This window comes from Delphinapterus leucas, chromosome 6 (assembly GCF_059928025.1).
Source record: "Delphinapterus leucas isolate spDelLeu-1000000601 "Yukka" chromosome 6, BTC_Dleu_Yukka2, whole genome shotgun sequence".
In the NCBI taxonomy this organism is placed as follows: domain Eukaryota; kingdom Metazoa; phylum Chordata; class Mammalia; order Artiodactyla; family Monodontidae; genus Delphinapterus; species Delphinapterus leucas.
In genome coordinates, this window is record NC_143134.1 from 69,589,366 (window position 1) to 69,612,200 (window position 22,835).

Here is a 22,835-nt window from a genome sequence, read left to right on the forward strand (position 1 = left end):
TACAAATTAGAGAACAATGAACAACCATGTACCTGTCACTTAGCTAAATTCATTGCCCACCTTGTTTTATCTACTACTCCCGACCTGCACACAACAGTATTTATATGAAATGAGTTCTGGATATGACAGTATTTCAACCATATTTCATACCATAACTATCCCAGTATGCATCTCTAAAACATAAGCAGTCTTCTTTAAAACACATTCACAATGCCATTATAAATCATTCTCCTGTGTAAGGGGTCCAAGATGGCAGCCTAAGAAGACTCTGAGCTCACCTCCTCCCATAGACACATCAAATTTACAGCTACATATGAAGTACTTTTCCTCTGAAAAGTGTATGATAACTAGATGAACAGCACCTCCACAACAAAAGATAAAAGAGACTCATTGAAACAGGCAGGAGAGGCAGAGAGACAGTCCCACCCAGGACCCCATCCCAGGAGCAAATCAGAAGGATCACAAAAATATGTAACCTTTTGGAGTAAAAAAAAGAGGGAGTAAAGGGATTGAGCTCCAAATAACGTACCTCAACCCTTGAGTGCAGCACTGGGAACACGAGCCCCTAAAACATCTGTTTTTGAAAATCAATGGGGATTAAGTCCAGGAGAACCACATAACTGTAGGGAACAAAGAACCCGCTCTTAAAGAGCTCACACAGACCCATCTACCATGAGAAACAGCACAAAAGCAACAGTGTGAAAACACCTACACCATAAGTGAGGGAGACCTACTTACTGGTCTTAGAGCAGCTGCTAGAGAGGCAGGAACCTAACGGGACTTTCTCTGGAGACAAAAGCACTGGTAGATGACATCTTTGAAATCTCATTCTAACTTGCTGGTGATACAGCTAGTGGGCACTATTTTTGGTGCCCTTCTTCTAGCCTCCTAGCACCAGTAGGTGTGCTCCTCCCACCCCGAACCACAACTGAGCCAAAGCGAGTACCTTGAGTGCCCTGCCTACCCAGTGCAGATGTCACACCACAATTGGGCTGGACAAACACACGATATACCCCACTCTCCCCACACACTAGCTGCACCATAACTGGGATGAGCAAGTGCCCCAAACCCAGTCCACACTATGCAACAGCTCACTACAACCAGCAGGTGAGCACCCCAAATCCCACACATCCCACATCATAGCAGCAGCCCCACCACAGCTTGTAGGTGTGCACAGTCCACGTGAAGAACACCCGTGAGTGCCTGGGTCTGGTGGCCAGGGAGATTGTGCTTCTGGGCCCTATGGATTATCTCCTACACAAGAACAAGACTGGAAGAGGTAGCTGTTTCACCTAATGAATTTAGACAAATAGAGAAAGTTATGCACCATGAGAAGGCAGAGGAATATGTTCCAAACCAAAGAAAAAGACAAAAGACATTAATGAAATGGAGCTAAGCAACTCACTCAACAAAGAGTTCAAAGCAATGGTCATAAAAATGCTCATTGAACTCAGAAGAAGATTGGATAAACACAGCAAGAACTTAAACAAAGAGGTAGAAAATATAAGAAAGTACTAAATAGAAGTTATAGCTAAACTGAAAAATACACTTGAGGGTTTCAACAGAAGACGTGATGAAGCAGAAGAACGAATCAGCAAGCTGGAAAATGAAACAAATAGAAATCACCCAGACACAGTTGCAAAATGAAAAAAGAATTTAAAAAAGTGAATATACCTTAAGGGACTTCTGGAACAACATCAAGCAGAACAGCATTCACATTATAGGGGTCCCAGAGGAAAAGAGAAAGAGAGAAAAGGTCAGAAAAATTTTGATGAAAACTTCCCTAATCTGGGGAAGAAAGCAGACATTCTGGGTCTAAGAATTTCAGAAAGTTCCAAATAAGATGAACCCAGAGAGAACCATACCAAGACACATTACAATTAAGATGGTAAAAGTTAAGGATAAAGAATCTTAAAAGCAGCAAAAACAAACAAAAAGCCCCCCAAACCCCCAAAACACTACCTATTAAGTACAAGGGAAATCCCTAAATCAGCAGATTTTTCAGCAGAAACTTTATCAGCCAGAAAGAAGTGGATGACCTATTCAAAATGCTGAAAGGAAAAACTTTCCAACCAAGAATTCTCTACCAATTCTACCAGTCAAGATTATCAATCAGAACTGAAGAAGAGATGAAGAATTTTACAAATAAGCAAAAGCTAAAGGATTTCATCACCACTAAACTGGCCTTATAAGAAATGTTAAAGGGACTTCTCTAGGCTAAAAAAGAAATGGCACTAATTAATAATAAGAAAATATATGAAAATGAAAATCTCAGTGGAAAACATATAGTAAAGGTAGTGGCTCAGTCACTTATAAAGCAAGTATGAAGACAAAAGTAGTAAAGTTAACTCAAATTACAGTAATACTTAAGGGAAGCATAAAATAAGAATATGCAAAAGGCATCATCAGGGCTTCCCTGGTGGCGTAGTGGTTGAGATTCCGCCTGCCAATGCAGGGAACACGGGTTCGCGCCCCGGTCTGGGAAGATCCCACATGTCGCGGAGTGGCTGGGCCCATGCGCCGTGGCCGCTGAGCCTGCACGTCCGGAGCCTGTGCTCCGCAACGGGAGAGGCCACAACAGTGAGGGGCCCACGTACTGCAAAATAAATAAATAAATAAAATAAAATAAAATAAAAAGGCATCATCAAAAATATAAAATGTGGCAGGGGGGAGAGTAAAAATGTAAAGCTTTGCTTTACATTTTAAGTTGTTATCAACTTGGAAGACACTGCTATATACATACAATGTTATATGTAAACACCACAGTAACCACAAAGAAAAACCTTACAGTACACACAGAAAAGAAAATGAGAATGGAATCTAAACATAATACTAAAAAAATCCAGCAAACCACATGGGATTTTTGCATATATGTTCATCCAGGTATTGGCCTGTAAAAAATCCAGCAAACCAAAGGGAAGACAGAAGAAAGGAACAGAGAGGAAGTATAAAAACAGCCAGAAAACAATAAACAAAATGGCAATAAGTACATACCTATCAATTACTTTAAATGTAAATGGACTAAATTAGCCAATATAAAGACATATAGTGGCTGAATAGATTAAAAAAAAAAAACAACAAGACCCATCTATATGCTGCCTAGAGATTTATTTCAGAAGTAAAGACACACACAGACTGGATGTGAGGAAAAAGTAATGAAAAGAAAGCTGGTGTAGCTATACTCACAGCAGATAAAACAGACTTTAAAACAAAGCCTGTAATAAAAGATAAAGAAAGGCACTATACAATGATAAAGGGGTCAATCCAGCAAGAAGATAAAACATTTATAAATATATATGCACACTACGTAGGAACACCAAAATATATAAAGCAAATATTACTGGCCCTAAAGGGAGAAATTAAAAGCAATATAATAATAGTAGGGGATTTTAATACCCCGCTTACAGCAATGGATAGATCATTCACAAAAAAATCAATCAAAAAGGAAACATTTGGCCTTAAATGACACATTAGATAAGATGGAGTTCACAGATATGTTCAGAATACTCTATCCAAAAGCAGCAGAATACACATTCTTCTAAGGTACACATGGAACATTCTCCAGGATAGATCATGTGTTAGCCCACAACATGTCCCAGTAATTCAAGAAGACTGAAATCATATCAAGCATGTTTTCCAACTATAATGGTATGAAACTAGGAATCACAATAAGAAAACTGGAAAACCACAAAAACATGAAGATTAAACAACATGCGACTAAACAACTAATGGGTCAATGAAGAAATCAAAGGAGAAAAAAGAAAAAAAGCCTAGGGACAAATAAAAACAAAAATAAAGCACACCAAAATCTATGGAATGCAGCAAAAGTGGTTCTAGGAAGGAAGTTCATAGCAATACAGGCCTACCTCAAGAAACAAGTAAAGTCTCAAATAAACAACCTGAATTTGCACCTAAAGGAACTAGAAAAAGACCAAAGCCCAAAGGTAGTAGAAGGAAGGAAATAATAAGATGAGGGCAGAAATAGAGACTAAAAAGACAATAGAACAGATCAATAAAACCAAGAGCTGGTTCTCTGAGAAGATAAACAAATCAAGAAGGCTTTAGCTAGACTAACCAAGAAAAAAAGGAGACGGCTCAAATAAATAAAATTAGAAACGAAAGAGGACAAGTCACAACTGATACCACAGAAATACAAAGGATAATAAGAGAATACTACAAACAATTATATGCCAACAAAGTGAACAACCCAGAAAGAACAAATTCCTAGAAACATATAATCTACCAGGACTGAATCATGAAGAAACAGAAATAGAAAGCCTGAATAGTCCTGAATAGTAAGGAGACTGAGTCAGTAATCAAAAAACTTCCAACAAATGCCAAGTCCAGGAAACAGACAGCTTCACTGATGAATTCTTCCAAACATTCAAATAAGATTCAATACTTTTCCTTCTCAATTCTTCCAAAAAAACTGAAGAGGAGGGAACACATCTAAACGTGTTATGAGGCCAACATTACCCTAATACCAAAACCAGACAAGGACACCGCAAAAAACTAAATTACAGGCCAATACCTGGATGAATATAGATGCAAAAATCCTCAACAAAATATTAGCAAACTGAATTCAACAATACATCAAAAGGATCATATCCCATGGTCAAGTGGGATTTATTCCAAGGCTGTAAGGATGGTTCAACATCTGCATGAACAAAATGAAGGATAAATACCATACGATTGTCTCAACAGATGCAGAAAAAGCAACTGATAAGATTCTAACATCCACTTATGATAAAAACTCTCAACAAAGTGGGTATAGAGGGAACCTACCTCAACATAATAAAGGCCATATATGACAAATCCACAGTTAACATCATACTCAACAATGAAAACCTGAAAGCCTTTCCTCTAAAATCAGAAACAAGACAAGGATGCCCACTCTCACCACTTTTATTCAACACAGTATTGGAAATTCTAGTCACAGCAATTAAGCAAGAAAAAGAAAGAAAAGGCATCCAAATTCGAAAGGAGGAAGTAAAACTGTCACTCTTTGCAGATGGCATTATACTATATAGAGAAAACCCTAAAGACTCCATGAAATAATAAAAAAAAAACTTTTAGAACTAATAAATTCAGTAAAGTCACAGGATACCAAAAACAAAAAAATCAATATACACAAGCCAGTGACATTTCTATACACTAATAGCAAACTAACAGAAAGAGAAATTAAAGCAATCCCATTTACCACTGTATCAAAAACAATAAAATATCTAGGAATAAATTCAACCAAGGAGGTGAATGACCTGTACAGTGAAAACTGTTTAAGACACTGATAAAAGAAATCAAAGAAGGCACAATTAAATGGGAAGACAGTCCATGCTCATGGATTGGAAGACTTAATATTGTTAAAATGTCCATACTACCCAAAGCAATCTACAGATTTAATGCAATTCTTATCAAAATTCCAATGACATATTTCACAGAACTAGAACAAATTTTAAAATTTGTACGAAACCACAAAAGATCCCTTGAGAAAGGGAACAACCTTGAGAAAGAAGAACAAAGCTGGAGGTAGCATGCTCCCTGATTTCAAGATATGCTACAAAGCCACAGTGATCAAAACAGGTTGGTACCGGCATAAAAACAGACAACAGATCAACCAAACAGAATTGAGAGCCCAGAAACAAACCCATATATATATGGACAATTAAATTATAATAAAGGAGCAAAGAACATACAATGGAGAAAGGACAGTCTCTTCAATAAAGGGTGTTGGGAAAACTGGACAAACATGTGCAAAAGAATGAAATTAGACCACTATTTTATACCACATACAAAAATTAACTCAAAATAGATTAAAGACTTGAATGTATGACCTAAAACCATAAAATTCCCAGAGGAAAACATAGGAAATAACTTCATTGATTATTACTCTAAATATATAAATGACAAACTATTAATAGTAAAAATAAAGTTTGAAGTTTGTGCTCCAAAACTTCATTTTACTGTACTAAAATAGACTCACCAGAATATGGGACTTTCACCAGGTTCTTTCACTTTGTAGTATTCTTTGCCTTGTGGCAACACTTTGGTTAAGCCAAAATCTCCTATTTTAACTCTGTTTTCATTCTCCACCAATATATTCCTCGTTGCCAGATCCCTGTGGATATACCTTTTTGTACCAAGATACTCCATACCCTATGAATAAAATAACATTTTTCTTTCAGCTAGCTTTATAAACATAAACAATTTAAATAGTCTTGTATCTTTCTACTCCCTTAATTATCTAAGAAAAACCTTAGAGGATTTCTTAATAATTACTTCAACATATTCTCTTCATGTACAACAAACAGCCAGGATATTAGGTACCTTGCATATCTGAGATGTGTACTGAAGAAGTTTTTTATGATCTATCCGTTCTTTATGTTTTTGGAGATAGTCTCGTAAACTTCCATATGGTAAATATTCCATAATTAATCTTAGATTACGCCGGCCTATTAACACAAAAATGAGAACATAACGTTTTACTCTGCTATACTTTACTGATGAACTATTAGAAAAAAACTGTATAAAAATGACTTAAAGGGCTTCCCTGGTGGCGCAGTGGTTGAGAGTCCGCCTGCCGATGCAGGGGACATGGGTTCGTGCCCCGGTCCGGGAAGATCCCACATGCTGCGGAGCGGCTGGGCCCGTGAGCCATGGCCGCTGAGCCTGCGCGTCCGGAGCCTGTGCTCCGCAACAGGAGAGGCCACAACAGTGAGAGGCCCGCGTACCGCAAAAAAAAAAAAAAGACTTAAAAGATATATAAAATCTAAGAGACTTCCCTTGTGGTGCACTGGATAAGATTCCACACTCCCAATGCAGGGGGCCCGGGTTTGATCCCTGGTCAGGGAACTAGATCCCATATGCATGCTGCAACTAAGAGTTAGCATGCCACAACTAAGGAGCCTGTGTGCCACAAATAAGGAGCCCTGGAGCTGCAACTAATACCCAGTGCAACCTAAAAAAAAAAAAATAATAGTAATAAAGCATGACTGGAGGTTTTTTATTTTTTTGGCTGCGTTGGGTCTTCACTGCTGCGTAGGGGCTTTCTCTAGTTGCAGTGAGCGGGGGCTACTCTTTGTTGCAGTGCATGGGCTTCTCACTGCGGTGGCTTCTCTTGTTGTGGAGCACGGGCTTTAGGTGTGCAGGCTTCAGTAGTTGTGGTGTGTGGGCTCAGTAGTTGTGGCTCACGGACTCTAAAGCACAGGCTCAGTAGTTGTGGTAAACGGGTTTAGGTGCTCCGCAGCATGTGGGATCATCCTGGACCAGGTATCGAACCCATGTCCCCTGCACTGGCAGGTGGATTCTCAACCACTGTGCCATCAGGGAAGTCCTGGAGTTATTAATAAAAAAAAAAAATCTGAGTCTAAGATGACAAAACCTGATTATAAAATTAAAGGTGATGTAGTAGTTAAGAACAATGACTTTTTTTTTTTTTTTTTGCAGTACGCGGGCCTCTCGCTGTTGTGGCCTCTCCCATTGCGGAGCACATGCTCTGGACATGCAGGCTCAGCGGCCATGGCTCACGGGCCCAGCCGCTCCACGGCATGTGGTATCTTCCCGGACCGGGGCACGAACCCGTGTCCCTTGCATCGGCAGGCGGACTCTCAACCACTGCGCCACCAGGGAAGCCCAAGAACAATGACTTTTTGAATCAAGAAGATGTGAATAGAAGTTTTAAAAATAGTTATGTTTTAATCTTCTGTAACCCATTATGCAAACCAAAATAAGCTGATGAGAAAACTTCCTTTCTCTTCATCTATACTGAATAAAAAGCATCTAATTTAAAAAAATAATATTTTCACAGAAAATTTCTTTCTTTAAAAATGACATTCCCTTGGTAAGTTTAAGCAAGAATGGTAACCACCATCCTCAGTGAAGAGAATGATCAATCAAGTAGTCAAGGACTTCCTAACACCAAGTACAATCTCCAGTCATACAGAATGCTTCTTTCTCTGGGTACTGGAATATTTTAAGTCCAGATCTGGAGGCATTATAAGTTTCTACAATATTACCCAGGATGTCAAAGACATACCCTGAGTTCAAAAAAGGTATCAATGGGCAACATACCAGCACTGTAGCACACTCCCTTGTACTTTACAATGTTGTCATGTTGCAAGGATTTAAGGATTTCAATTTCCCTTTCAAAGTCTCTGAGGTGCTCTTCAGTACTGTGCTGGAGCTTCTTCACAGCCACCACCTCTCCAGTGTTGTCTTGTAGAGGGTCATACCGGCACATCTCCACACTGCCAAAATTACCCTAAATAATACATCACATTAAGATAGAAATCACAAGTTTTCTAGAAAAAGTACTAATAAATTCTGATTATACAGGCAATTTTCAGCAGCTAGAAGATGTATCTCAAAACTCACATTAAACAACTTTCAGAACAAGAAAAGGAGATAATATTTCAATAGGTGAGTAGTAAACTTAAATATTTAATTTCTTCAAAAGGAATTACAGGCTGAAATATAAAAACTTCAAAAAAGCATTTAAACAAATCATTAACATTAATTTTTAAGATAAGCCAAGGGACATGCCAGGGAATTCCTAAATTTCTATCACTAACTTCCAGGAAGAACTTTTCTTCTTCACAATATAGCCTTTGATGTCACTGTCAGTGAGCTATATGGAATAAGGGTATGTTACAGACTGAATATGTCCATGCCCATCCCCCCAAATTCATATGATAAAGCTCTAACCCTGAATGTGAGTGTATTTGGAGATAAAACTGTGAAGAGGTGATAAAGATTAAATAAGGTCATAAGGGTGAGTCCTTCATCCAATAGGGCTGGTGCCTTTATAAGAAGAGGAAGAGACACCAGTTCTCTCTGCCATATAAGGACACAGTGAGAAGGTGGTCATGTGCAAGCCAAGAAAAGAGCCCTCATCAGAAACTGAACCCTACTGGAACCCTGATCTTAGACTTTTCAGCCTCTAGAATTATGAGAAATAAATGTCTGCTGTTTAAGCCAAGGTCAGCCTGTGTGGTTGGCAGCTTCTGTGATTATCTCCCAATGTTCTCTACATTCTGATATTCAAGCTCTTTTAAAATCCCCTCCCCTTGAGTGTAGGCTGGATTTATTAACTCATTTTTAATGAACAGAATATGGCAGGAGTGATAAGATGCCACTCCTGAGATTAGGATATGAAAACACAATGGCTTCGATCTTGGGTATTTGCTCTCAGCTCCCGTGTTGTGAGGCAGCCTGTGGAGAGGCCCGTGTAAGTGAGCTTGGAAGCAGATATTCTGAGGCCTTGTCAATAGCCACGTGGTAAGCTTGGAAGTAAGCCTTCCCCTAGTCAAGCCTTCAGAGAAGACTGCAAGACCTGGATGACACCTTGATTACAGTCTAGTGAGAGACCGTGAGCTATAACCACCCAGCTAAGTTACTCCCAGATTCCTGACTCACCTAACCTGTGTGATAATAAATGCTTTTTTGTTTTCAGCTGTTACGTTTCAGGGTGATCTGTTGCACAGCAACAGATAACTAATACACCCAAATACATACTTTTTTTTTGTCATTGCTACATACTTTGAAACATTCCCGAGACTATTTTACAAACCAGGAATGACAGCAAAGTATTAATATAACTAAGCCAATACATAATATAACACCCAATGTTTAGCTCTGGTAAAGCTGGATCAGAACATTTAGTTTAGATTCAATACCTAAGTGAGGCCTTCATAATACATCCAAGCCAAAATCCAGTTCATAAAGCTACATGGTACAGAGCCCTATACTAGCAAGCTTAGAGGAAGAAAGAGGGATTTACCACTATGATTGGACCTGCTAAGAACTAAGGTTTTCTTGGTCTTACTTAAAATATGTAGGCTATGCATGACTGTGTGACCTTTCAGCAGGGAGAGACTGTCTGCTAGTAAACATGGTCCAGTCAACATCTAGACTCTGAACAAGCAGATTAATTATTTCTCTCTGAGATGACTGAAAAAGGACATCGGTGGAAAGGCTTAATTAATTGTTCCTTTCTGTATCTCATAACCAAAGCGCCCTCTACCAAGAGTCTCATGGTCAAATTAATTGGGGAAAATACTGCCTAATTTATCCATCTCTTGAAAATGTTCAATGCACAGTACATGTTAAAGGTTCTGAGAAGTTCTTCAGTAAAGACAGCTGTTTATTTAACACAGCATTTCTTCAACATCTGACAACTAAACCTTTTTTCTACAAACACTTTTTTTAAACTTTTTATTTTATATTGGAGTATAGTTGATTAACAATGTTTGTTAGTTTCAGGTGTAGAGTAAAGTGATTCAGGTGTAGATTCAGTGATTCAGGTGTAGATTCAGTGATTCAGGTGTAGATTCAGTGATTCAGGTGTAGAGTAAAGTTATACATATACATGTATCTGTTCTTTTTCAAATTATTTTCCCATTTAGGTTGTTACATAATATTGAGCAGAGTTCCCTGTGGTATAGAGTAGATCCTTGTTGGTTATACAAACAGTCTTTAAAATTTTGTGGAAAGTGAACTTTAGAGAATCTCTTAAGCCTTTTTTTCCCTAAATAAAATGTTTTACGATTATATTTCAACTATTTAAAAATCTTCTAACATCTTACCTTGCCAAGTTGCTGTAGAAATTTCAAGTGTCTCTCTTCAAATTGTGTAGGGTCTCGGTCTTCAAAAGCACCAGAAAACCCTAGGGCACCTATTCTCATATTAGGTAACATGTCATTTTCTGTTAATAGTTCGTAATCTGGAGAAATAAAGAATATTTCTACCATAACCTGGCAAATCCATTCTCTAGGTTAAGATAATACATATTCAAGCTGACCAAAATAATCAGAATGAGTTAGAAATACTAAATACAAATCAATACAGGGCAACTCTAATAGTTTTGATTATGTTAATGGAAGCCTTGAATTATAACCCATAATCTAACATGTTTTCAGTAAAGATTTTTGCAAAGGATAAATGAATACTTTCCAAAATAGGTAGTTTTAATAGTTATAAAGTAAGATTATATGCCGATTTTTGTGGTGAGAAGAGATAATAGTATTGGAACAGGAAATACTTATAGGTCAGACACATGTATACTTAGCTATGTATTTTAAAGGAGGAGAGGAAAAACAAATCTACTTCATGTTTACAAAATTAATCAATTACAGAATATATGAGAACTAGTTAAAAAAAACAAAAGAATTGTTTTTAAAAAGTCAAATAAGTCAAATAAACTTCTATAGTTTACTACTCATTAACTGGCAAACTAAAATGAGGTTATTAAAAGGGAAAAAGCCTTTTTTAAAAATGGAAATACTTCACAATCAGTGAGACCAGAAAATGTATAAAGTAGGAAAAGTCAAATGAACGTAAGAAATTAAGAGGGTCAAAAAGATATCAGGGAACTTTCCAGAGGGGATTACAAAATTAGTAAGGATTTATTAAATATAACAAAGATAGAAAGATAGCTGGAGACTCATTAAGATTGCTCCATCAATACGTACCTGGAGTAAACAAACTATTAAGATCTCGTATGATGGCTCTGAAAGAAGGTCTAAAATCTGGTTCGTAATCCATACAATTATGAATAAGATTTGCTAATTCTGTCCACTTTGGTGCAGGAAGCTGGTGCCTATTTTCATAAAACTGTAGTTTCTATAATTAAAGAACCACATGTTGATAATAAATTATAAATGCCGTATCAACCTTTTTTACATAAAATGGGCTAAAGAATATCAAATCATGTGCAAAAAATATCAGGGATCACAAGGTAATTCCAACTTCACCGTTTACATGAACTTACTCTTTGAGAATCCAAAGCACTCAGGGGCTTATCTCCTCCACTGCAGATTTCCCACAAAGTGGTACCAAAACTCCATTTGTCTGTTGCCAAATTTAGATTTTTAGGATTTTCAATGCATTCAGGTGGTACCCATGGTATTCTCTCCTGCAGAACTTTCAAATGATAGGAACAAAGTATGGTTAAAGAGTTCCCACAATTAAACAATTCTTATATATGTTAATAATTTTTGCTGTATAATTAAGAGAGTACAGAGTCCTTTCTCCTTCACCATATGAATATATATTCTCTTTCTTCACATCCCATTCCAAAGGGTAAAGTCCCCCTGAGTATCAGATCTAACTAAGATCCTATAACATTTTCTGCCCTATAGTCTCTGTCTTCACTTCATATAAAGGCACCAAGTTTAAGTACTACTGGCTGAAATAGGAAACCATGCATCAGTGTACAAAAGTTGATCAATTTGGATTCTAACTTTAGACATACAATTAGAGAAATTAGCTAATGTAATGAAATACAATTACAACACTATTTGGATCAAAAAAATGCCTCTCAATTATCTGACTGAATTTTTTACTTTAATTAATTGTGTTAAGGAGAAGGTTATCAACACAAAAGTTTTAAGAAATCATAATTAGCTGAATAATTAAACTAAATAAAAAATTCAAACTTGATAATATATCTTCTCAAATTTTTATTTAACGACTAAAGGGAAGAAAAATTTAGAAGAATTTACTTGTGGCTCAAAGAATGATATTTAAAAATTTCACAATAAAACTGGATAAAATCCAATATTCCATATATAATTAGGGATTAACACTGTTTTAAAAAAATCATCTTACAGTACATAGAAACATGCTTATAAGAAAGGAGAAACAGAGACTAGGATGTAACTATAACTTAATTTAGATTGCTAAAAATGGTAACTAAATTTTATTATTAATCAAGAACATGTCAATAAAATAGAATTTGAGAAAAATTAACAGCCTGATCTTTATGCCTCTTTCTAAGCAAAGCTTAATAAAGTTAAATTCGATCCCTGTAGAACTTACTGTCCTTTGGCAAAACTGTAATACTAATGCCAGGATCACTAAGTTTGATGAAAGGAGGATTTCCTGTCTTCCTGTCTTCTTCTCTGATAAGAAGAATATTTTTGGTGCACACATTCCCATGAATAAGGGTTTTTTCTTCCTATTAAAGTTAAATGCATATACATTCAAATATTAATCCACAAACAATTTGAGCACTTAATATGTCCAAGACCCCAAAATGGATTTAAAAAGTAAAAATAAGAAAACAGTATTAATAAACATTAATTGGAGGCACACTTTGAGAAAATAAAACGAAATTTTACGGCATCACCGTGCTTTGTGTTTTACATTTTAAGTGAAACAATGCTCTATACCCACGAAGAAACAAATACTTTAAAAAAAATTTATTTATTTATTTATTATTTATTTTTGGCTGCGTTGGGTCTTCGTTGCTGTGCGCAGGCTTTTCTCTAGTTGCGGCGAGCGGGGGCTACTCTTCATTGCAGTGAGTGGGCTTCTCATTGCGGTGGCTTCTCTTGTTGCAGAGCACAGGCTCTAGGCGCACAGGTTTCAGTAGTTGTGGCACGTGGGCTCAGTAGTTGTGGCTCGCGGGCTCTAGAGCGCAGGCTCAGTAGTTGTGTGGCATGGGCTTAGCTGCTCCGCAGGGCATGTGGGGTCTTCCTGGACCAGGGATCGAACCCATGTTCCCTGCATTGGCAGGCGGGTTCTCAACCACTGCGCCACCAGGGAAGTCCCACGAATACTTTTTAAAACTACTTAATGCCAGTTCACTTTATTAAGCTGAGATTTTAAATAGTATATATTTGTAGGTGGTAGTTAACAGCAAGAAATACTGTTTCTGTTCAGTAGGTGCATTCTTAAGGATCTGATCACTAGCTGGCCCTCTGGTATTCTGCTTCTCTGGCAAAACTGCTTTCTCAATGGACATAATGTCCAATTACCCACAAATACCATAACAAGGTATTTTCCGCAGGGATTTTTTGCTATTCATAGTTAGCACAACATTTTTTTGATAATTTTTCGTTAAATTCTCTGAAGCCAAGATACACAAACTACAGACTATCAGCAGTTCTAAGAGATTGATGGGATGACAAAACTATTTCTTTCAAAATTGATTTCACATAAATATACGCCTAAAATAATCCCTTTCATCAACTAACAGAGATTATTTTAAATGACTCAGCATCCATTTACAGATTTATTTCTTGGTCCCACATCAAGATCCTTTCACATTGCTTCATAATCTAAAACAGTAAGTTGACAAAAGAATATAATAATTACTTACTAGAAAATGCATGGCCCATGCCAGCTGTTTAGCCACTTCAAGTTTCCATAATATATTTATAGAATTTTTATTCTTTTTCAGATATATATCTAGTGATCCAAATTTTACAAACTCCTGAACCAGAATATCTGCATTAAAATATAATGATAATAATAAGGCTCAAGTACTGTACAGTAAAATATATATAATTTTAAACTTTTATAATTATATTTATAGTTATATGTGATATTATAGGTAAAGAGATTAAGCTATGTAAAATTCACTAATTTAAAGAAAGGTTAACAGCTATATAAAATGTATATTGGGGTTTTAGTTCATTCACAACAGAAAGAGGTAAAGTCTAAACAATTACATATAAACAATATTATATATAATTGTACATTATGTATAATAATATGTAGATGTATGTAGATCGAATCCCAAATTGTGATTCCGCTTCATCTAATATTAAAATTAGTTTTCATATGATATACAACAACTTTTGGTGACAAAACTACCTTTGGACCTTGCTGGGTAACTAAAACAAATGTTATGAAAGTTTTTATGCCTATAGTTAATTTGGAGAACAGTCAACATGTCAATAATAAAGAACTGACTGCAGGGAAATTTACATCAGGGCAAGTGTCAAAAAAAAGATCTAAGAGTTACAATGAGCAAGGGCTTAGTAAAACTTTTTTATGTGGCATGTAAGACCTACTATATTTCACAGATACCACTGACTGTCATATGTCCCATTATTATGTGTCATAAAATTTTAAAAATTGCCAATTAAATTATGAAATACCATCAATTATATCACACTTCCTAATTTCAGATATTTTTAATGTGAAAAAAATGTATCACAGAATCAATGAAATAAGTATAAAAGCAAATGTAAGATCTGGGATTATTTGCTCTAAAACATTGTTTTCAAACTTTGTAAAGAAGTATATTCTTTTTTTCCCCTAGATGAAAATTTACGGGAAACATCAATAAATAAAAAAGAGAAATACAGAACCACTTTAGCTGGCGGTGAGAGGCAGAACTCTCCACTCTGCATTTAGATTTACTCCCATTTTATCAGTCCCCTGAGATACCTCTACAGAACAGATTTGAAAACCACTGCCTCTGAAAAGACTATCAATTTTCAAAAACATGAAAAAATGTTATATAAGTATGGATGCATATTTAATCACATTACTAATGGAAAATGGGAAATTAATTACATGAGTAATTTCTGAATGTAAACTTTTGAGAGTTTTTATGAACAGTTTAAATTTAGCCATAAATTATACCTATATCAACATCCAATCATTTCAGTCAGTTCCATTACAATTCAATCTAACATTTATATGCTTTGTCTTAATAATTTCAAAGAGATCTGTACTGAAATGGCCAGTTATTACAATGTTATGTTGAACCAGCCATAATCTGTATTGCTATGGTTAACAGAAAAGGTTGTTTTTGTTTACTATAATACTGTGCTGTTCTGGCATTTTAACATAAGCCATATTAAACTGTTTACTGCATTTTAATTTCATTCATTGGTTTCCTTTATAAGAAGATATAACTGAACAGTTCCACAGTGTTTTTGGTTTCAACAATATTTAATTCCTGTTATAGTTTATATTGATATCTATTATCCTGAAATTGAATTTTCTATATAAATAAAAATGGATGTTCTGAGAAAGGCATAACATTAACATAAGGAAGCCAGTCGTTTTACTTACTCTCCTCTCCACAGACACATACTCCATAATTTAAAACCAGATGTTTGTGAGAAAGCTGGCTCATCATGCTTGCTGCTTCAAAGAAAGACTAAGGAAAAGAAAAATATACAAAAGATGCAAAAGAATTATTTTTTGTGTCTAAAAGCATTCATAGTTCAGCAAGATTCTCTCTGCCATAAGAGAAATGCACTTTCTCCTATTAGCAGGACTATAGATAAGGTTACAATGCGCTTTGGTCCCTTCAGATGGAGTTACAACTGCCATCAACCTTGATGTTACAATTCATTCTCAGGAAAACCTTGAGTAAAGCTTGGTTCAAGCAGACAGCAATGTGAAAGAACAATAGTGGTTGGTACAGAGCAACATGAATGATGCAAGATTAACAGGCTTAGACCCATAGCACCTAGAATAGAGAACAGAGGTACGAACAGAGACAGACACCAAAGACAGTGATGTGGGACTGCAGTAAATGGATGGGAGCTTCAAGTAACACTTCCTAAAAAATTAAGAATGATCGCTGTGCAGATAAAATAGTGTAACAACTATGTCAGGAAACTGGCATGGTATTAACATCACTCTAACTCAACTAAACTTTGCCTTGAACTTCTGGGTATGGCTGTTGAAGATCACAATCACCAACACTGTGGTGTTCTGGATTAGAACAACTCTTCGGCTTCTATGTTTCACATTATCTTCTACTAATATCCTTTAAGACATTTTAAGTATCATAAACGTTTGTTACATCATGTTTGGTGATATCTTACTATACTAAGGACTTTGGCAACTGGCAGCTGGGTTTCTGCTGGCTAGCATCTTTGGATGATGCCCAGAGGTAACAACATTTCACCTAGAGTGCTCCTCACGTACACTGCCTTTCAAACTTTTTTTAAGTAGGCGAAATTATAGAGGAAACGTGTGGAACCCATGAAGCTCTGGGGAGCCAAATTTAAAAGCCACTGCTTTAGTATATACAAAGATGTAATAATACACATAACACAATGCTTAATATTTAGTTTAGAAATTAGTTATTATGAAATAATTCCATATTTTTTTAGACCCACCAGAATACATCCTCAGAAAGGTTCTTGACATGTATACTTATAAAAATTACAATTTTGAAAAGCTGCATACATGAATGTGTTGTGTACATATGAGAGCATATCTTTAAATATCATAAACTACATGAACTACAAAAGCAATATACAAACCTCTGAATAGTTTCTATGTGCTTTATCCAGAACTTTTAAAAGAACTTCTGTTTCATGCAGTTGACCATAGTCTCCTACTTCTCTTCTTACACCTTTAAAAATTTTGGTAAAAGTTCCTTGGCCAAGGCTTTCATGCTTTAACAGAAAAAATGGAAAGAAAGAATGAATAAAGATGGAGAAAGAAGTGGGAATAAGGAAATATGTTCAATGACAAACAGTCTTAAAAATTCCACTAGTACTTCTTGCATACCTTTACAGAATAATTGTTGAAAGACTGCACTCTGAATTCAGCAGGGCTGCTTGCAATCTATTACTATTAGTTTTGTAACGTTAGTCAGGTTACCTGGCAACTCTCTGCTTCTTGTTACTCACATAAGGATTCATATCTTTATAATTCTGGATAATTCTATCTATTGTCTCCTTAAGGAACTCAGACATTAGTTGGTTTTTCTCATTCTACTCTCCATGTCCCTTAAGTTCTGTTTCATAACTTCCATTTCTTTCTCCCTCTCTGCTGCCTTTGAATAATTTTCAGATCTAACTTTCAATTCACTAGTTTTCTCTTCAACTATGAGTAACTGCTTTTTAATTTGTTCATTTTTTTAATGTCAATGAGTGTATTTTTCATTTCTATACTCCCCCCACCCAAATCTTTCTGGGCTGTTTTGATGTCTTGGTTTTTCCCATGTTTTCAACTCCTTTTTTATTTTTAAACATATATATATATATATACATACACACACACACACACACACACACATATATATGTATTTTATAATCTCTATCTGAAAAGTCTATTATATGAAGCTCTTGAAGTATAATTTGATATTTGTCGGTCTTCTGACTCTTGCTTAATCTGGGATTATTTCTCTGTATGTTTTAAAATTTACAATTAAAAGCTCATGTTTGGAGTCATTTTAACTGGGAATCTTCGGTGGCCTAGATTAAGAGTATATTCTTCCAAAAAGATTTTATATTTGCTCTGCCAACCACCACAGGGTGTTACTAGGGGAATACCACTTGTTAATTTAATTTATTGGCTTAGGGTTTCTCAAACCATGCAGGTGATATAAAGAAAGCCAAACTCAAAAGTTTATAATTACAAATTCTCAGGACAAACTTTTTCATAACTAAGAGCTCAACTAAAACATACAACACTCTTCTCTTTTTGCTAGCAGGTGAATTTTTCACAATCCAAATATTTTTCACTGAGGATGTATTTACGTGAGGGTCCTGGTAATCCTGATCCCCCAAAATGTTCTGTGGCCAAACATCAGCTCTTATGTACTACTTTGTTTTCAGTACCTTCTTTGAACTTCCCTTACTTTCTGAGAGCTTGAGAATTAAAATACTTTTTTAGAGGAAGACTTTTAATTTTTAATTTATTAAAAAATTTTTTAATTCCTGAAAAGAGAATACAATTCCATTCTTAAAATAATTAACTTAAGTTCAGTATCACATTTTCACAAGAAATAAAAATATGTGAACTGCTATAAAATTTTTATAACATAGGTTATAATAAAAGAGTTCCAAATGTCATATGAATGTAATGTGGGTTAGAAAATGAAGAAAACAGTTGTTGTTTTAAAAAGATAAAAAGACAATAATCAGCATCTAATGACTTACAAATATCAAATCTTCATTTCTGATTTTGTGGAACACCATTTGGTTCACATTATTATGCCTCTGTAATGTTGGTGAGGTTGGTACATCAGAAATACCATTGGTTCTGAAGACTAGAAGGTTTGATTTATCTGTTTAAAAAAAAGGATAGAATGAATGAAAAAAATATATATATATAAAATCAAAACACACTGAGGATATAAATTGCTCCAAAGGGATAAAATAAAATGTGTTCCATATACAAGAAATGCTTAACAGCCTCTTATTGTTCATTTTTTTTCATAGAAAATTATTTTAGGAGTTTATTCACTGAACTTTGATGTACTCTAAACAGTTATTTTATATATTCAAAATTATAATCCCTTCCTTAACTAGTATAATTTTTCAGGAATTTTAATAATAATTTTAATATGCCTGTTACTTTAAAGGATTTCCAACCTTATTTTTATTTTAAAAGATAATTTAAAAGAAATTAAAATTCTAAAAGAATCTGAAAGTTTTTACTTAGAATAACATATGAGAATTTGGTACTGAGGTCTTTCAGTTCAATAAATAAGTGACTTATTGATACCATGAAATTATTTTTTTTAAGTACATTTTAGAATTACAAAACTTTAAGTCACTTCTAGAAAACATAAACCAAACTGAACAATTCTATTAGAGGATGCCTGTACAACATATCAGGAAAAAATTAATTTGTTTTTGGAGCTTCTTCTTTCCTATTTCTTTTGAAATCAACATGCTGAAAATAGCTCCCACCATATACACCATCCATGGCCAATATTTTAAAAATAACTAGAAATCTATTTTACCTTTTGGCTTTGGGGGACAGCATTTAGTAAACTGGAAAATTATACTGTCTGAGCGAACAGTTTCCATCTGATAGCAATTCAAAAGATCTTTAAGATTACTGAAGTTCTTCTTAGTACCAGTGAGGTTGTATTCTCCATTCTCATTTTTTGTAATCAAACAGTGCTTATATTCAATGACGTTTTCTCTCTATGTAAGTTTAATTATAAAGAGAGGGAAGGAAAAATCACAACGGACATAATAGTGATTACTGTGACAAAAATGATATCACAAAACAACCAAAAGAACATTTAGACATTTGAACCATGATTACCAGCATAAGGTGAGAGAGGTGTTTGGTTCCTCAAAAAGGCATCTAATTACAACTGCCTAGCCTACAGAAATGGCTTAAAAGTTATTTTATTGAAAGGCAAGGAAGAAAGCAATAATAATAAACAATAATAATACCATCCTTAACAGCATTCCACCATTTACAGAATAAAGTCTAAAACTATTTTAGCATATAAGGCCTTCCATAAGCTGGTTTCTGCCTCCATCCCCAACCTCAACTCCTGCCACTCTCAACATACAACCCACGCTGTAGCTACATTAGGTGACCTAAAATTTTTCAAGCAAATGCCATGCCGTTTCATGCCTTGATAACTGTATGTGCTGTCTCTCTACAGAATGTACATCCTTTCCTTTTGAGCAATGTACTTTTTATTCAATCCTTAAAACTCAGTTCAATTTCCACTTTTTCTGTGAAGCCCTCCCTAACTCTGACCCCATCCCATAAGCAAAGGTGACTACCTATTGTGCCTCTACTGTATTTGTTAATGATGTCTAATATGGCAATTTTAATATTTTTCAGTTTTTCGATGTTTGTCTTATGTGCTCTATTATGAACTTGCTCAACCATCTATTTTTTGAACTGCTTCTTATAAACATATTCAACCGACTTAGAACCATTTTTATAAAATTGACTCATTATCTCCAGTCAGTCTCAAGTGCTTCCTACTCCAGAGGACCTTTATTAATAATTGTAATCCCTTCTCTTATTGTCAATATTTGCTTATACTGGATATACTGGGTAATAAACAATACTCGATTTAGTATTTTCTGGTATACTTTATTTTTGTTTTTCCAAAAGATAAATTTCTTGAAGCAGGGTTATAGCATAGACTCCCTGATATTTAGCCCTCATATTATGCTGGGCAAATACAGTAAATATAAAAAATATATGCATTTTGATATGATAATTGAATATAATAGACTGTCATATATGACAGTAAAGATACTGTGAAATTAGGATAGATTATCAGTATTTTACAACGTTAAAGTCATGGAGCAACCTACTTTATGTATTGTATTTATGGACAATTACTCCACTTTACATATGCTAACTATAAGATGACTGCTTTTTATAAAAATTAATAACACAATCCTTACATTCTCTAATTTTAAAAAGATAAATTTTGTAAGCAGCTACAAAGTTTCTCAAGATTTATACCATGAAACTGCCTTATAAGTGATAGTATCTTTTTAGATAATTTTGGATAGTAAACAATCTTAGCTGAGATCCAAAATGATCTGTATTAACAGTGAGATTTCCTTGCAGTTTTACATTTAAAACATACATTGTAGATCATTATTCTTAATATTGGAAAACCACTAGTTAAAAGTGCAATAATGTCTCTTTCTTTGTTATTACCCTATTATTTCACTCTAATCCTATAACCATTATCTGTAAAAGGAAAGTTTACTTCTGATTTATTTAGTTCTACATGTTTTGGTAAAGATATGCATTTTTGTGAAAAAAGAGACTTCAAGAGACTTGATGAAAGTTAACACACTGGTAACACCCAAACATCAAAAAAACAAATTCCAGAAGATAGTAAGATATTACAAATAATTTTTAACATAAGTCCTAGAAATTATATCTTGTTTATGAAGAATAGCTGAGGTAAATTAAGTTTACTTAATTGCTAGTTATCATATCCAAAGCCATCATTTGAGTATTAAAAAGGAAATATGGTAGATATTACAAAAGGGAAATTATATGCACTAAATAAAGATGTTACCATTAATTAGTGTGACATACTAACCTCAACAGCAAAAGTCAGAAAATATTTATTAAAGTCCTTAGGACTGCATCGAAGTACATAGAGTCCAGTCTGATTACCAGTTTTCTTCAATTTACTGATGGCAAAATCCATTCTGAAGGTAAAGAAGTAATTTGCATGATAATGTAGCAAGAACCATGACATTATGACCAAAATGTCATCTAAAAGTCGAAGGTCAAATCTAAAACTCTCAGAATTTTTAGAAGTCTCCTCTACTTTATATTTTTATCAATAATCTTACAAGGGAAAATATTAAAGTACCAAGCTATTTTGCAATAAATTCAAACCGATTCAAGGGGCAATTATATTGCTTTAAAAACAAAAGGTATTATAAGACATACAAAATCACAAAGAACAATTCATTCATATGAATTTTCTGCCTTCTGATTTCAAATTTAGTATTTTAAAAACCATAATCTCAGGCTTCCCTGGTGTCGCAGTGGTTGAGAGTCCGCCTGCCGATGCAGGGGACACGGGTTCGTGCCCCAGTCTGGGAAGATCCCACATGCCGTGGAGCGGCTGGGCCCGTGAGCCATGTCCACTGAGCCTGCGTGTCCAGAGCCTGTGCTCCACAGCGGGAGAGGCCACAACAGTGAGAGGCCCGCGTACCACAAAAAAAACCCATAAACTATACAAACAATATGTCATAAAACACTCATGTCTCTTCTACCACAGCAATTGCTAATATAAAAATTTGTGCATCTTTAATATTTAATATAATACCAAAGTCTAATAGAAGACCCATGGCAAGCAACAAAGACTACAAATTTTTAAAATTTGCTACATGTTTAACTGAAGCTGCACATCTTGAAAGAAATGCAATCTACATGAAAGCAAGAGTTATCTGTTTCACTTATCACTGTATTTCTCATACCTAAACCAGTGACTGGTGCATATTAGGTACTCAGTAAATGTTCTACAAATAAATGAAAGAATGGATGGATGGATAATGAATGAATGGATAATGAATGAATGGATGTAGGAGTTTTAAAAATACTGAATATGTAAATTATAGAATGTTCAAGTAGTGCAACTTTTTCATATCAACCGTACTTCTTAAACAGACATTAGGTATAGGCCAAATCAGTCTTAAATACCAGTCAGGACATGATTTCTCAAATAGTTAAGGACAGGTTAAGGTAAAAAACGTATGCTCAAAATCCCAGATTGTTTCTTCTGCTCAAGTCCTTCAGACCTGGTGCCAATCATAAAGCACATCCTGGCTGAAAGATAACTAGGACTTGGGGTAAATAGATGTTGTGCATGATAGCTGGCTTTATCAGTG

General features: G+C 35.0%; 1 protein-coding gene across 4 annotated transcripts in view; it reads right to left on the minus strand.

Moving 5' to 3' along the window:
• Positions 1–22,835, minus strand: part of JAK2 (Janus kinase 2) — a 262,654-nt gene that overhangs the window by 11,657 nt on the left and 228,162 nt on the right. For all 4 annotated transcript variants that reach the window (XM_022573637.3, XM_022573638.3, XM_089912527.1 and 1 more), the window contains 13 exons: positions 21,533–21,644; positions 19,451–19,637; positions 18,642–18,769; positions 17,016–17,150; positions 15,808–15,895; positions 14,099–14,226; positions 12,814–12,952; positions 11,765–11,916; positions 11,466–11,616; positions 10,581–10,717; positions 8,068–8,257; positions 6,325–6,449; positions 5,981–6,153 (listed from right to left, as the gene is read on the minus strand). In XM_022573637.3, coding sequence (XP_022429345.1) covers positions 5,981–6,153; positions 6,325–6,449; positions 8,068–8,257; positions 10,581–10,717; positions 11,466–11,616; positions 11,765–11,916; positions 12,814–12,952; positions 14,099–14,226; positions 15,808–15,895; positions 17,016–17,150; positions 18,642–18,769; positions 19,451–19,637; positions 21,533–21,644 — 1,845 coding nt within the window. The remainder of the gene's footprint in view (positions 1–5,980; positions 6,154–6,324; positions 6,450–8,067; positions 8,258–10,580; positions 10,718–11,465; positions 11,617–11,764; positions 11,917–12,813; positions 12,953–14,098; positions 14,227–15,807; positions 15,896–17,015; positions 17,151–18,641; positions 18,770–19,450; positions 19,638–21,532; positions 21,645–22,835) is intronic.